The sequence below is a fragment of the Chrysemys picta genome, chromosome 22 (genome assembly GCF_011386835.1).
Source record: "Chrysemys picta bellii isolate R12L10 chromosome 22, ASM1138683v2, whole genome shotgun sequence".
Classification (NCBI taxonomy): Eukaryota; Metazoa; Chordata; order Testudines; family Emydidae; genus Chrysemys; species Chrysemys picta.
In genome coordinates, this window is record NC_088812.1 from 11,026,007 (window position 1) to 11,042,758 (window position 16,752).

The 16,752-nt window shown below is 36.2% G+C and overlaps 1 protein-coding gene across 4 annotated transcripts in view; it reads left to right on the forward strand.

Moving 5' to 3' along the window:
- Positions 1 to 14,984, forward strand: part of ATF1 (activating transcription factor 1) — a 30,487-nt gene extending 15,503 nt beyond the window's left edge. For 3 of the 4 annotated variants that reach the window (XM_005308380.5, XM_024110409.3, XM_042857400.2), the window contains exons 4-8: positions 2,579 to 2,679; positions 6,830 to 6,960; positions 10,149 to 10,331; positions 10,435 to 10,594; positions 12,073 to 14,984. In XM_005308380.5, the coding sequence (XP_005308437.1) occupies positions 2,579 to 2,679; positions 6,830 to 6,960; positions 10,149 to 10,331; positions 10,435 to 10,594; positions 12,073 to 12,217 (720 nt within the window). In that variant the 3' untranslated portion in view covers positions 12,218 to 14,984. Of the gene's footprint in view, positions 1 to 2,578; positions 2,680 to 4,854; positions 4,978 to 6,829; positions 6,961 to 10,148; positions 10,332 to 10,434; positions 10,595 to 12,072 lie in introns of those variants that run through there. The other variant, XM_042857402.2, reaches the window with a different exon arrangement.
- Positions 14,985 to 16,752: the final 1,768 nt, after the last annotated feature.

Below are 16,752 nucleotides of genomic sequence, written 5' to 3' on the forward strand. Positions count from 1 at the left end.
AACTGGTTAAAAGATAGAAAACAAAGGGTAGGAATAAATGGTCAGTTTTCAAAATGGAGAGAGGTAAATAGTGGTGTCCCCCAGGGGTCTGTACTGGGCCCAGTGCTAGTCAACATATTCATAAATGATCTGGAAAAAGGGGTAAACAGTGAGGTGGTAAAATTTGCAGATGATAAACAACTACTCAAGATAGTTAAGTCTCAAGCAGACTGGGAAGAGCTACAAAGGAATCTCACAAAACTGGGTGACTGGGCAACAAAATGGCAGATGAAATTCAATGTTGATAAATGCAAAGTAGTGCACATTGGAAAACATAATCCCAACTATACATATAAAATGATGGGGTCTAAATTAGCTCTTACCACTCAAGAAAGAGATATTGGAGTCATTGTGGTTACTTCTCTGAAAACATCTACTCAGTGTGCAGCGGCAGTCAAACAAGTGAACAGAAAGTTGGGAATCATTAAGAAAGGGATAGATAATAAGACAGAAAATATCATATTGCCTCTATATAAATCCAAGGGAACGCCCACATCTTGAATACTGCGTGCAGCTGTGGTCACCCCATCTCAAAACAGAAATATTGGAATTGGAAAAGGTTCAGAAAAGGGCAACAAAAATGATAATGGGTATGGAACGGCTGCCATATGAGGAGAGGTTAATAAGACACTGACTTTTCAGCTTGGAAAAGAGAAGATTAAGGGGGGAATATATGATAGAGGTCTATAAAATCATGACTGGTATGGAGAAAGTAAATAAGGAAGTGTTATTTACTCCTTCTCATAACACAAGAACTAGAGGTCACCAAATGAAATCAATAGGCAGCAGATTTAAAACAAACAAAAGGAAGTATTTTTTCACACAATGTACAGTCAACCTGTGGAACTCCTTGCCAGAGGATGTTGTGAAGGCCAAGACTGTAACAGGGTTCAAAAATGAACTAGATAAGTTCATGGAGGATAGGTCCATCAATGGCTATTGGTCAGGGATGGTGTCCCTAGCCTCTGTTTGCCGGAAACTGGGAATGGGCAACAGGGAATAGATCACTTGATGATTACCTGTTCTGTTCATTCCCTCTGGGGAACCTGGCATTGGCCACTGTCGGAAGACAGGATACTAGGCTAGATGGATCTTTGGTCTGACCCTGTATCGCCGTTCTTATGGTCTTATGCCATTAGTTGCCTATACTGTTCTTGTAATATCCCTAATTTCCCCCTGTTCTATGAGTGGGACACTCCTCATGTTGCTTCTGAACTTGAGTTCCAGGAGTCAGACCTAAGGTTATAGTATTTTGATGAAAACCTTAATCATTTTTCCGTGGTTGACAGTGCTGTTAGTAGCTTCCTGGGTTGATTGGTTCTACAGCATAGAACAGTTTGCGTGAAGTAATTGAAGGTTTTCAGATTTGAATGTTATAATCCTTTTCCTGGGATATATTCATGTAAGGAACTAATAAAGGTGCATCCTTGTGTGGATGACTATAAACTTGTTTGTAGTAGTGAGTTAACATTTGCTTTCTTGTGCTGGAGTAAGGATTACATAAGAACACAAGAACATAAGGGTAGCCCTATGGATCAGGCCAATGGTCCATCTAGCCCAGTATCCTGTCTCTGACAGCAGCCAATATTAGAGCTTTAGGGAGAGTGTACAGAATAGGGCAGTTTTGCAGTGATCCATCCCTGTCTTCCACACCTGGCTTCTGGCAGTCAAAGGGTTAAGGTTGACCCTACCATGGGATCGCATCCCTGACCATCTTGGCTACTAGTCATTGACAGACCTATCCTCCCTTAACTTTTTTTTAAATATATTGTATCTATTTTGCAACTTATGTATAAAGCAGGCAACTAATCGGATATCGAAGATTAATGCTTAGCATTAAAAAGGCTTGCACTGATGTGCTTGTCACTTTGAGTTGTTGCATAGTCTAGTTCACCCAGCTCACCTGCTCCGTGCACGTAGAGAGACAGAGAATATATAAAGATGCATATTTGACATTTTATTGTTGCTTTCTTGAGACTTATAGCAGTGAAATTATATCTCAGGAAAAAAACATGGCAAAGGAGTTTATACATAGACTATTCTGATGTCTGTTTGTTCAGTAGACGTCACAAATTTTTTCCCATAAATAAAGGAATGCCTGCTATCATGGAGACTCCAGAGAATTACTTGATTTTTCTTTTTCTGCCTGTCTCTTGCACAGTCTTCAGTAGACACAGAACCAAGCCACACATTTCAGGTGTTGATTTTGAACATCCCTGAGTTTGGGGGAGTTCGGATCAGGGAGTTTGGTTCATGCCCATCTTTAGGTTTTTAAAGTAATTGTATTCTGGCTTCTGTTAAATAACTTCCTAGTTTGTGCTCATTAACTGTGGCAGTGTCTAAGAATTGCTCATCTTGTAGTAAAGATGTTTGATAGCACTAAATCTGGAACATACTGTTTCTTGCAATTTTTTGGTAGTCTGTTACATGTATTTAGTCTCCATGCACTTGTGTCTTGTATAAATTTAAATTGAGAAATGTGAACTATCTTGGGTACTTTTGTAGTGTACAGCACAGTGACATGGGATATGCTTTCTAGGTATCTTCTTTGTCAGAGAGTGAGGATTCTCAGGATTCATCAGATAGCATAGGCTCTTCGCAGAAGACCCGAGGTATCTTAGCACGGCGACCGTCTTACCGGTGAGTATATTTGTGACATTCCCCAGGGTACAATCTGGACTTCCAAACAGCTGTGCCCTCTTAACTCTCTAACCTGGGATGCCTCTTACACTGCTTTGCTGGTGCACAACTACTTCAGGTTCTGCCCACATGCAGCCTCCTGCGTGTAACTTGATCCCAACTACACAGTATTGAGTGCTATTACTAGCCACTCATAAATTACTTACAAGGAGACACCTGCATATCCCCAGTCCCAGCCTTGTTCCTCAGAGATGTGTGTCTTACGCTGCTCAGTATTCTCCTGGACAGTGTAAACTCATAGTATGTCTGTCATTCCAACACTGGGTAATGATTATGCACCAGCCTTGTTATCCTAAGTAGAGATTCCCAAACACTTCAATTCAAACACACTTGTTTAGATAAAACAATAAAACAAGTTTATTAAATAGAGAAAGATACATGCTAAGAGATTTCAAGTGATAAGTCATAAAAGTCAGAATTGGTTACAAAAGAAATAAAAAGATAAAACTGTAAGCTAATACCTAAATGAAGAGAGGGGTGATGTGGCGGTCATTGTCTCTTATTTTTATACCCTCCTCTTCTCTTTGAGGATTACCTCCCTGCCGGGGTGTAGGCAGACAGTCCCCTGCATATGTGAGATTCGAACCATCTCTGGGATGAAATGTAAATGTCTTGTTTATAACTTCTCCCCTGCTGGTGGATGCCCAATTAAGCCGGTAATGCCCTTAGGCACGTTGCTACCATGCTAGTGTGTCTTCGTCTCAGATAAATTGGTTTGTGGGTATTACCTAGAACTACAACATATTTCAGTAACAATCATTTAGCAAAATCTCAAAATTGTACATGCAGTGATGTTACACACATTTCAACAGGATAATAATATTCAGCAGATTATGAGTTTTCAAATGATACCTCACAAGGCATACTTTGTTCAAAATATATCATAACCATATAAAAGTGGTGAACATGGGGTACAGGGTGTCTCAACCTTACAAACATTTATACTGTATTTTTTATTAGAAGCTTTTAAAAACACTAACAAAAATCACAGCTTCCATTAGTTATCTCCATATATTTCATCAGTCTTCTGAATTATTTTTTTATTCCCCTAAAATATGTATTGTATCTGCTTATAAAAAAGTTATTTCTGCTTTTGGTGATACACAATAAACTGAAGCAACTATTTAGATTTTATTTTTCCATAATGAAGAATTTTAAATGAAAGCTGATAGCAAAACCAATGTTTTTTAACAGACTGGGCTAAATTCACTGCTGGTGTAAGAGAATGATTATTATATAACATCTCTATGTGTTTGCTGTTGAAGCACAGATGTTTAGTGAGTTTAATTCTGTTGTGTGGAATCAGCTAAAAACCTGATTTTTTGAAGCCAGTGTTCAACCAAAGCTCTCATTGACTATAAGGGGAGTTTTGCTTAAATAAGGACTGCAGGATCAGACTCCAGGATGATATTGTGTAGTGAAAAGTTGTTTGATCACTTTAACCATACTAGTTATTGCTATTTTATTGAAAAGAGGAACTGAGTAAAACACTGTTATGTTTTCAAATGACATACAGGATAAATTCCAGTTATGTGAATTCCAGTTATCCAAAAAGTCTAGTTATCCAATTCCACAGTATAGCCCTATTTTAGTTAATAGCACTTCCTTTTATCTGAATGCTTGGTTATTTCCAAGGTTCTGATGTTACCTATGCCATCTGGCTAAATGGGAGTGTTCTGTACTTTTCAAAGTGATAAACCAAGAAATAAAAGCATAATGCGTATTAAACTTTTATAGTTTTTACTTGGATATTCTGAAAAGAATTACAAATTAAAGCTTGCGAAGTTACCCCAAGGTCCCAAGGAGTGGCAGTTATTCCTACCTCCACCGGTGCTTATCATTTTTATTTTTTTACCCCCATTCTCTCTTCTATTTTCCTCTTAAATTAAATACCAAAATAAACTGTTTACATTAAACTATTTTTTTTTCAGTTCCGCACACAAAAAAGTCAGAGTGAAAAAAGAATGGTCAACAATTCTCACTCAAAGAACACTTTATGGGAAAATACTAGTTGTGCACATAATTTAGGTGGAAACGATACATAGCAGTGAGAGCATGGGATTGGAAGTCAAGAATTCTGCTTTCCTGTTGGACGGCCGCTAACTCGTTATGTGACCTTGGACAAGATGTATAAACTCTCTGTGCCTCCATTTCTTCTTCTGTTAAATGGGGAGCTTTTATTCTCGTAGGGTATTGTGAGCTATATAGTGCACTAGGCGTTTGAAGAGCTGTACAAGAGTTAAGTATTTTTATTAAAGAGTTTTGAGATCCTTGGATGAAATGCACTATATAAGTGAAAAGTATTATTTTGTATCACAGAGCAAAAAAACTTAACTAATGAATAAAAAAAAAATTCCTAAAGCATCCCACTTATTTCCACTTTATTCTAACAATAACAAAAATTGACAAATTGATTTTGATTAGCGTTAGAGAGAGAGAGAGATAAATCCACAGTTATTGCGTGAATCAGAGCATGAGGTTTTAAACTAGGGAGAACACTAACAGGCAAGTTATAAACCCCTGGAAAATATTTAAGATGGAAACTCTGATGCACCCGTTACTGAAGTGATGCAGCTGTACTGCTAGAAACAATACAGAAAATCTGACATATGCACAAGTGCGTTTTATTTTGTCAAGGCTGATTGGAAAGAAAAAAATTGCTTGAACTACTTTAAAACATCTATGTATGGGTTTGGGTTTCCAGCACAGTGTTTTACTACAGGTGATTACAATGTATTGTAAGTTATGAAAATTGTCACTACAGAGGGCTTATTTCTAAAATATTTAAGGTTTTTAGAAGACAGTGATTGAAGATCTTACATTGCACTTGCATATGCAAGTGGTTTAATACTGAATTACTCTTTGACTGTAAGTAAAGTGGTTCAGATTTTTGAATGAGGAACAAGAAATAAGAAACTCTTGACTACAGAAATACGATTACTTGAAGAAGTTTAGAGAGAAGAATTCCTATATGCAATTTTTATTTCAAACTTTGCCTGCTTATTTACAGTCTTTATTATAAAAGCATGGTAGTACTATTGATAATGTATTGATATTTTGTTGACTATATCTGCTAAGAATTATTGAGAACATATGTTTAGTAGATATTGGCTTCTCTTAACGTAAGCATCAGGATTTCTTGATCCCAGAATTATATTGTCTGAAGCGAAGCCAATAATTACCCTGAACCACAACAAATTTTGATATTTATTTAAATATTAAGTCAATATGTGTTTGGTTAAATATAGTCACCAAAATGCCTAGAAATCTCTTAATTGAGGGCATTAATTTTTTAAAAAGTTAGACAAACAGAAAAGTAGCTATTAATGTTTGATGATTCAGTCAGGAAGCAGAGATGAGTACATGCTTTCTGATTGGCTCTTCCATGGTAAACAATATTAGTTTTGACTGTACACAGCTGCAGCCAGTAAAGGGGTGTGTGTGTGTGTGTGTGTGTGTGTGTGTGTGTGTGTGTGTGTGTGTGTATATATATATACACATATCTGAGTGTTGTGTGTTCTAGATCGTTATAAGTAACCTGTTGATCTGTCAGACTCTATAGCAATCTATAACAATTGATTAGCCATTAAAAAAATCTTAATTTATTAATCCTTTATAAGATATTATAAATGGAATCCAATGTGACCCCTATTTGCATATGCAGTCCAATTGGTTAACATTGCTCCTGGCGTCAGTATTGTTTACCTCTTAGGAGGTCATGTTATGTAAATATATAAGCAAATTACCTCTGAGGTGGTAACAGTACAAATTTACTGACTTGTCACATGACTTTTTTTCAGCCAACCACAAGCTAGGATTTGTCTTTTGTATGTAACAATGTGTGTAATGCTATTAAAGATTATCAGCTATGTATGTTAGCAGCATGTTTCTATAACTATGTTGGTTTTAGGTGCTCTATCTCTGTTATATTTGTAGTTTGATTAATTTAAAAATTGTCACCGGTGGAGAAATATTTCCCAGCAAAATTTGCCTGCAATATTGTTAAAATTTGTACTCAGAGGAGTAATTGCCAACCAGTTTGCCATCTTTTGCTTTCACAAGTGCTAATGAAGAAAAATTTTTTCCATAGAAAAATCTTGAAAGATCTTTCGTCCGAAGATGCACGAGATAGAAAAGGAGATGATGAAAGTCCTGGTGTCTCTACTGTCACCTCTATGTCTGTTCCCACACCTATCTACCAGACCAGCACTGGACAGTACAGTATGTTATATTAAATATACATCCAACTAGACATACTTCTGTTACACGAAACTATATGGGGGAAAGTTTATATTGTATTATATTGACACTAAGATGAGTTTGTGGAAGGATTGGCAATACAAATGATAGCTATTCCAATTATCATTATTTGTTGGAATTAAAGGAGTGGCTAGATGCCCATGGTGAGATCAAGGCTCCATTGTGCTAGATGTTGTACATCCACATAGTAGGAGACAGACCATCCTTGTCCCAAAAAAGCTTACCATATAAGTAGAATCAAAAAGTGGGAGTAAGGTAGCATTATTATCCCCATTTTACGGATGGTGAAGTGAGGCAGAGAGAGCTGAAGTGACTTTCCCTATGTCACACAGGAAGCTGATGAAAGAGCCAGGAATTTCACCCAGATTTCTTGACTCTCAGTTCAGTGCCTTAATTACAAGACCAACTTTCCTCTTCGATTAATTTCTTCCTTTCTAATATAACTTATTATACTTTTTTAGTAATTGTTTGCTGTAGTGCTTTTCCTATCAAATCTGGAACTTGCATCCCTTTCAGCTTGGTTCTCCCCCATGGTGCTTAGGTGTTTTCCTTATACCCTCATCCTTGCAAATGACACACCTTATTGGAAAAGAATCCTTTAGTCTGTGCTTTTCTGACTGAGAAGTCAAAGTGGGTTGCTGCTCCAGACACCCCTTCCTTCTTCTTGAAGGTACTCTCTGCCATGATATGCATGAAATTCCCCAAAACAACAGCCCAAGACTACAACTGATCTAATTAAAACAAGATTAAGAATAGCAAAAGAAAATAATATTTAAACAAACGAAACAGTATACATAACATAGCTGTCTTGAAACTGCAAAAGTATTAGCTAGGCTTACCTTAACTTTAGCTATTAGCTGTAGTGACAGAAAACACTTCCTACTTCTAGAAAGACATTCTTCCTCACTGATCTTCTTGGTCAGATTGCATCCAGGGGACACACACCCCCTCTCTGTGTCCCAGGATCTCCCCTTCTTGAAAGGCCTTGGTCATTTTTACCCTGTGATTACTTTAATCTCAAATGTGAGAGATTATAGTATCAGGGTGGGTAGTTACATCAGCATTTCATCAAAGTATTATTTGATCAGCTCAGGGAAATAAATTAGTTCTCCGTACGATTGGTGTCGTCTGTTCCTGCTGTCATTCCCCCTTCTAGTTCTGGAAAGATCCTCTAACTTCCTTGCTCTAAATCTAACATTTCAAAGGCCATGTTGATCTTGTCTGCCCTTTAGCCAGCCTAACAAGTCAAAATGATTGAACATGCTTTGCATGGCAGCTACTCCCGGCTAGAGATGTTAGAATGTGTCTGTATTCTTTCGTTGTTTGGCCTTTTAACGTAACAATTCCCCGTGTCCATGCACCTACTCTGTATGAAGTGTAAACTGTTGGCAGAGACAAAATGATCTGTCACATTACCCCAAACTTTGAACATATTTACTTGCCAACTAAATCCAGGATTACTAAAAGTAAGCATGCTATTTTAAATTGAGTCTGATTCAAAACTTTTGCAACTTAAAAATGAACTAAAATTCTGTAGTTAAAAAAAATCCAAAATATATTTCTTTTTTTTATATATATATTGCATGCAATAGTGCCAGTGCAGTCTATGACTGGCATGGCTAGTTTGGAACTTGGGTTCATTTTCAAAGTATGTGCTTCACTTAAAAAATATAGTTTGCTCCAGGGTAACAGTAGTCTAGGGGCAACTTATCTATTAAGTGATTAAAACAATAAAATGTCATATAAATCATAAATAAAGACATTTCTTTATAGTCTGAGATAATTTCTTTAATCAAATAAAGCTTGAATTTCTCCTTAAATGACATTGTAGAACTATAAACCTGTTTATCCTGGAGAAAATTAATACACTTAATTCTTGGAAAACATCTATTGGAAAATCTCAAGTAGTTTAGAACGTAAACAATTTGGGTGAGCTAGTAAACTACAGGGGATTTAATATTTCATCTTGTTTTGATATCAGTGTTAAAAATAGGAGAAGCAAAGAAAAATTGTAAAAGCTTGTATGCGAGATTTTCAAAAGTGCAGAAGAGTTCAGCTCCCGTGTAAACATTTAAATAAAGTGGCCTGATTTTCAAATGTGATCAGCTCCCATTAAGAAAAAGACACTTTCTCCTCCCATTAAAAATAACAGGAGTTGCTGGTTGATGTTTTTTTGTTTTTAATCAGGCACCTGTATTTTTTTAGGGGATAAATGAAAATACAGGCAAATATGGAAATTTTCTGCATTTATTTTTAATTACAAAAATGTCCACGTATAATAGTTACAACACATGTTGCTTCTACCACCAACCTCTCCCCTAACCGCTGTGTCACTCACCACTGATGTCACAATCTCACCACTTGACAATGTCACAATCTAGTCAGTCAACAGTGAGCTGTTCGGACAGTAGCAGCGGGTGGGGAGGAGTGAAGGGAGCACTATTTCTACCACATAGTGATTTTTTCTTGGGTGCAAGCCAAGTCTATGTAAATGTATAAATATATACGCAAATCTCAGCCGTTTGGCTTATAGTGCCAGTGCAGCTTATAACTGGCATGGCTAGTTTAGTCTATATGTTCTATATTGCAGTGAAACCAAAAGTGTCAAATTTGGTCCAAAATTTAAAGTGTGCATAAGCTAGGTTTTATAAAACCTGAGGCTAGTAGACATTTCTATGGCGTTATGGGGGGAGGAAGTGGAAAGCAATTTTTGAAACATTAAGTATTCCCTGTATGTTTGCAACTCAAACACTGCAGCTTTGTATTTTTGTATGAGCCTGAAAGTGACCAGAAGCGGATGAGTCTCTTTTCAATCTTCAAGCTATGTGAAATACAAAACAGTAAACAAACCGCACGAATCCTGGAAAATAAATTAGGTTGTTTAAATTTATTCAGTTTAATAGCCAACCGGATGTTAGTATCATATGTAAGGACATCTTCTTGTAAATATATAGTTTTAACCCAACAGTGTCTCTGACTGCCCCATGACTGTCAAATCAGTCTTTAAAGATGCAACAAAATTGTGGGGCTAATTTTTAAAGTACCAACTTCAGATAGGTGATTGCCTATTGGAAGTGGATGTACTTAGTACACAAAAGGAAAAGATTTTCTGTATATCTACCATATTTTTTCTCTCTCTTTTATTGAAGTTACTATTGCCCCAAACGGATCACTGCAGCTGGCCAGTTCAGGTACAGATGGTGTGCAGGGTCTGCAGACATTAACAATGACAAATGCTGGTGGCACTCAGTCTGGGACAACAATACTGCAGTATGCACAAACATCTGATGGGCAGCAGATACTTGTGCCCAGCAACCAGGTGGTAGTGCAGAGTGAGTATGCATTACAAAAAACGTTAGGAATATTGTCTCCCATAAAAGTGTCGCTTTCTAAGATTTTTTCCTTTTAATTTAACTTATTCTGCTGTCTTAACAGCTGCATCGGGAGATATGCAGACATATCAGATCCGCACCACAACAACAACCACTTCCCTCCCACAGACTGTAGTGATGACATCTCCTGTCACCCTTACGTCTCAGTCAACCAAGACAGATGATCCACAGTTGAAACGAGAAATAAGGCTCATGAAGAACAGGTATGTAAGTTTCCATGTATTGCTACATAACCAGCTTCATAGCTGCAATCAGATTCTTAAACAGCATGCTAAAATATAACTTCAGATGTCAAATACTTACAGGTATACAGGTTTCAGAGTAGCAGCAGTGTTAGTTTATATCCGCAAAAAGAACAGGAGTACTTGTGGCACCTTAGAGACTAACAAATTTATTTAAGCATAAGCTTTCGTGGTCTAAAACCCACATGCATCCAAAGAAGTGGGTTGTGGCCCACGAAAGCTTGTGCTCAGATAAATTTGTTAGTCTCTAAGGTGCCACAAGTACTCCTGTTCTTTTTTTAAAGGTATACAGTCACCTTTAAAATCACAATTCTGTCTGAAAATTATTTTTACCAGCTATAGCTGAGTAACATTTAAGACTACTATACTATGAAAGACTAGAAGCTTCCTCTCTTTTCACTTAATTTTGTGTAATTAACAATGCAGTGTTGTTATAGCCATGTCAGTCCCAGGATATTAGGGAGACAAAATAAGTAACTATGAGTTAGTTCCCAGACCTGAAAAAGAGCTCTGTGTAGCTTGAAAGATTGTCTCACTCACCAACAGAAGATGGTCCAATAGAAGATTCATCCACCTTGTCTCTCTAATGTTTTTCTTGGTTTCAAGTTGACAGTATTCCTCGATATTTAGCTTAAACTAGAATTGTGTATCCAAAATTCTGAATCCCACATAAGTTTAGTAATTGTGTCACCAATGTATTATTTATCCTACACCCAATGTTAGAAAGCTAGACCCAAACATACTAAAGATTTTGTCCCAGAAAAATTGGGGAAAAATGTGAACTTTTTTTCCTGTAAGCTAACCAGTTTTTGTTTAACCAAATATTTCACACATTCCTTGAACTGTCCTGTAGTTTAATTTGCTTTGCTAATGCCTGTAAGTAAATAAAACCTCTTTTTTATGAGTATCCTGACCTTAATCTTTTTAAATATTCAATTCAGACTACTCTTGTGTGTATATAGATGATGTCTCATTTTAATTTTCTTTCTGCATATATATTGACATATGTTTTCTTTCAGTCTATTTGCTGTAGAGTGAAACTCCCATTGCCATCTGCGTGCATTATTTAGGGTAGTATATGTCATTTAATTCTTGAGAAACATGAAACCCAGAACTTTCTGGAAACCAATGATTTTTGACCAGGGCTGTATTTTTGGTTTCTCATAGAACCAACTGTGTAAAGTTTCTGATGCTCTTAATGAAAAGGCCTTAACTTTAGAAAAACAAAATGTTTAGGTTTTTTTGCTTTGTTTTGATCATTTTCTTTGATCAGTCAATGCTTTCATGTGAGGTGAACAGAAAAATTAGTTTTCTGTAAAGATCTTCGTCTCCCCACGTGTGAATGGTAGCTTCAGATGGAGTCAGTATTCAAAGCAAAACATGAGTGACTGAACACCTAATGATATACAGTAATTAACACTTCTGCCTTTTGATTTCAGGGAAGCTGCTCGAGAATGCCGTAGAAAGAAGAAAGAATATGTTAAATGTCTGGAAAATCGAGTTGCGGTCCTGGAAAATCAAAACAAAACTCTAATTGAAGAGCTAAAAACTTTGAAAGATCTTTACTGCCATAAAAATGTGTAAGAAAAGGAGGCACAACTTTTTGTGGACTGTCTAAATTTCCAGTGGGAATTTTTTTATACCGAATTTTTTAAAATTAAATGAAAGGTCAAAAATGAAACTTTTCTACCTAGATTTCACAACTTAAAGACTATAAAGATTTTATTTACAACGTGTTAGTGACAAACTACAAAAAGGAAACAAGAAAACCTCAACAAAACTGCTGGCAGAACTGGAAACATCATTAAAATCAAGGTTACATCGGCAATAAAAGGACATGCACATTTTATCAGACAAGTGATTTGAATTTCCTGAACTACAAATTAATTTGGTAACAGCAGTAATATTTTATTACAGTTAAAATGTGGATGAGATGGAATCCTTGCCATTAGCTGAAAATTATTAGCAACATATATAACCAGTATAGGTTTTAATTTCTTTTGTTTTATGATCCTTATCTTTTCTTTCGGTTATTTGTATGTAAATATTTTTATTTCAACCTGTAAATTCTAACTTACAGGTGTAGAAGATAAAGAGAAGTTAATACTTTGCTAAAAGTATAAATTATGTTTACTTTTCTCAGCTGGCAATCTGTTTAAAGGTGGGGTGGTTTTTTGTTTTGGTTTGGTTTTTTTTTTGTAAAATATTTGCTGTGTTCATCAAAGTTGGAGAGGTTTTGCAGAAGGCAATGGGAAAATTATTTTTCAGGCCTAAGCCTGAAAGATGTCGAAGGCACATGAATAAGATGTTGACTTCTTAAGAGTATTCAACACATTCAGTTACTTTAAACCAACAGTTTGGTAGAATGGGTATAGCTGAACAAAAAGTTTGTCAGAGAATGCTTTTTAAATAGTTTTGTTCGTGGTTACTGGGTGTGATAAACTATAATTGAAAAATAAATTGTGCGCTGATTATATATACAACTGAACATGCATTGCTTATTCTGTTTGGAGATCATACTATGCTTAATTAAAAAGTTTACAGACCAAAAAAAGACACAGTAAAATAAAAAGCTAAAGATACATACCAAAGGGTTTAATACAGTTCTAATATAGGGTTTATAAATTAAAAAAATAAAAGTGCACAATTACCAGACTAATTTTGTAAGGTAGGCAATATTTTGTGAAGTAATGGCATCTTTGTAAGAAAATACTCTATTGAAAATAGTTAATGGCTGGTATATTTTTGTAAGTAAACTATTACCTTTACAAATTCTAAAATGGAGTTTATATGCATATTTTAACAGTTTATACAGTTTCTTTTAGTAAACAAATAGATATTTTGTGTCTCAGATTATTGATTATATATATTTTTATGGGTTAGCACAAAGTAAAATTAGATTCTCTTTGGAGTAGAAAATATTTGAATTACTTTTGTCTTTGTAAGCAACTGACCTTAAAAATAAATCCTAAGAAATATTGTTGGGAAAAAGAAACAGATTAGCATTTTTTTTCCATATTCAGTAAAAACTGCACATGTGCTTGAATTTACTGCAAAAATACTATCAGGGATCCTAGTATGTATCATTTTGACTTGTTTCTTTCAAGTAAAAGTTAAAGGATGTTCGACATGATCAGGACTCTTGAATATAAATAAAATATGATGTGACCATGGTTATTGCATGAACAGTGAATATGCTATTTTCTGTAGTTAGGGTTGGATCCTGCTTCCATTATTTCAATGGGAATTGTGCCATGATCTGTGTTACTAAAATGTGGTAAGGCCATCAGTGAGTTGTGCTAGCTCAGTCCTGAATGAAATTTAAAAATGTATTTGCTCCCCTTGTATGTTGTTTATATAAGGTCTATCAACATTTATTTTATTAGTCTACTATATATATATTGCGCTTCCTACCAAGCAGTCAGACTCTGAATTCCACAACTGAGTTGTTAGTGGGTTAGATAAATATTTTGTATTTGTAAAGTGTAATATAACATATGTGGCTATTATGGGATATTGTTTGCTATATAGTTGCTTTAAATAGAACTGAAATATACATTAGAATTCCTACTCATGTCAAAAATCTTTATGAAATGTTTAAAATGCATTTGTTGCCCAGCACTAGAAAAACTTGCATGCTTGGCGCTCAACCCTGCTTGGGTAAAGACGACATCCTAGGAGGTTCTGAGTGCCTCAAAACTTCCATTAAGGTTAGTGGGAGTTCAGGATAATGGGCACCTCAATAGGACTGGGCTCTTTGGTCAAACTCTGCCACTGAATATGTATGCACTACTCTCAATAACTTCAAAGGGAGACAGACTTGGGTCTGCAGGCAGACTCGGACCGTCAATATTGAAGCTTTTATCATGGCTTTCCTGTAAATGAAACTAACTTGAAACTCTTCTTTGTGGTATTTTGCTCCCAACTCTGTGCCATTGCTGTTCTTTTTCAAATTTCTTCTTTTGTGATCAAGGATTTTTTTTAAATGAAACAACTGGCAAGTATCCTTACAGTACAAAACATGGTAGCTGATTCCTGCTCTGTTTTGCAGCTGAATGATTTTTATTATTGCCAGAGAGAAAAACATCAGTCAGTTTGATTCTATTGATGTAATGTTTGGGAAGAAGCAGCATAGGTTTATTCTTTATCGTGGATGTATGACATGGTCATATTGGTTTGGTCCTTGAGCGATTGCTTTTCAGGAGGAATTTATTTTGGAAAGAGTGTAACACTGAATACTATTGGTCTGGTTCCCTCCATAGCTACATACTTCATATGAATTGTAAAGACTTGTTGAAACAAATAGGTGCTTGCAACTCTTGACCTCAGTAATAAAGACCCCAAAATACAATTCTAATGTTCCTCATTTATTGAATCACAACTTCAGTTAAAGGGCTGCTGTTGGTAACTTTGGTCCAAAATTTAATCAGTCTTAAAATCATGATGTAGAGAGTTTCTTCTGTGGTCCAGCTTTTTTTTTTTTTTTAAATAACAAACCTCAACAGCTATCTAACACTAGAAAATACTGTATGCTCTGCTGTTAGTGATCCAGAAGAGGGAGCACAAGTTAACTGTAACAATCCCCTTCTATCTGTAAACACTCGACCTACTGTTGTTAAAAATCAACACCTAGAATTACTGTAACTGAAAGAGATTGGAAAAAAAAGAAATTATTTTTGTTTTCTGTATACTTTTTGCATAGTTCCTGTCACAGATACTGCAATCCTATGCAGTATCTTTGGGGACCACTGTATTGAATTTATGAATGGTTTTATCTTATTGTGTTCTGCTCCATGGGGGAGGGTTATCACAGCTCCTCCAGGAACTAAAAACAGTGGAGGGTAATGACCCTGGGGATTGTAAGCAACTCCAGAGAACCACCGCCCCATGGGGTGTTTGGATATACTGATTAAAACTGGGTTTTCCAGAGAGATAAAGAAAGAAATGGCTTTTGTATAAAAAGCTGAGTTTGAACTGACTCAGGGCCTTCACTTTGGTTCAGCAAACAGAACCTTCTGTGTAAAAGAGGCCAGAACCCTCATGGAGGAGCTGGAAAGACTGGCTTACAAGGGCCCCATAAAACTGATGGGTGACCTTTGGTAAGGTTTTAACATACATACAGGAACTATTATCGGTTTGTACACATTTTCTCTGTATGCTCTTTTGTTCTTACAATAAATGTACTCTGCTGAGAAAGAGCTGTGTAGTACCTGGTAAAAATGCTGTCACTGTCCTCCGAGAGAAGGCACAGCCCAGGTGCTGGCCTTTAGGCAGACTGACTTGCTGGGAATATCACAGTATATGATGGGAGTCTGCAGCCCTAAACCCCCCAATAAGAAGGGGGTGGGACAAGGGTCCCTGCCCAGAGACAGCTGGCAGCTGGAGACCTGATTGGGCATGCTTGGAGTGAACCACACAGGGGGGGAAACAGGTGAAGTTCCCTTGGAAGTCGGACTGTTCCCACTGCAGTCTGTTAAACATTTCCCCGTTTGTGTCAGTCTCAGAGAGAACAAAACAGAAAAGTATGATTGTAAAATCACAAACACTTTTAGGGGACTTGGACATATGTATTTACCTGAAACTACTTTTAACAATTATTAGCTAGATTTCAAGTTGATGGGAGTGTCCTTTTAACTCAAAACCATTTCTATAGAACTCTACTGACAGACTATTCTGGTGCACAAACATGCCAGGACATGAAACAGTTAAATTGTTTTTTCCACAAACAAAACAAAATCTGTATCTATCTGGGTGGAAAATACATTTTATTTTAAAGATCCTAAGATGTTACAATATTGAAAAATCACTTACATGACAATGTCCCTTTAAGCCTAGAATAGAATACACATTATGATTTGTTTAAATTATAAATTGTCTGCTTTACCTTAACAAACAAGGGACTGCTATGCTGTGCCAGCCAACCACTGTAATGCACATTTTCTTTAATGGTCCTTTATTTAATGAACAACAACTATAACCTTATAACAACATTCTCTAAAACGGTGGTTTTCATCATGCTTGTAAAGTTCAAGCCCCACAGAATATACTAATGCAATTGTACAGTATCTTTCTCTATTGTGCATAGTTTTTACTTATGATACCTGTGATAGTTAAAAAAA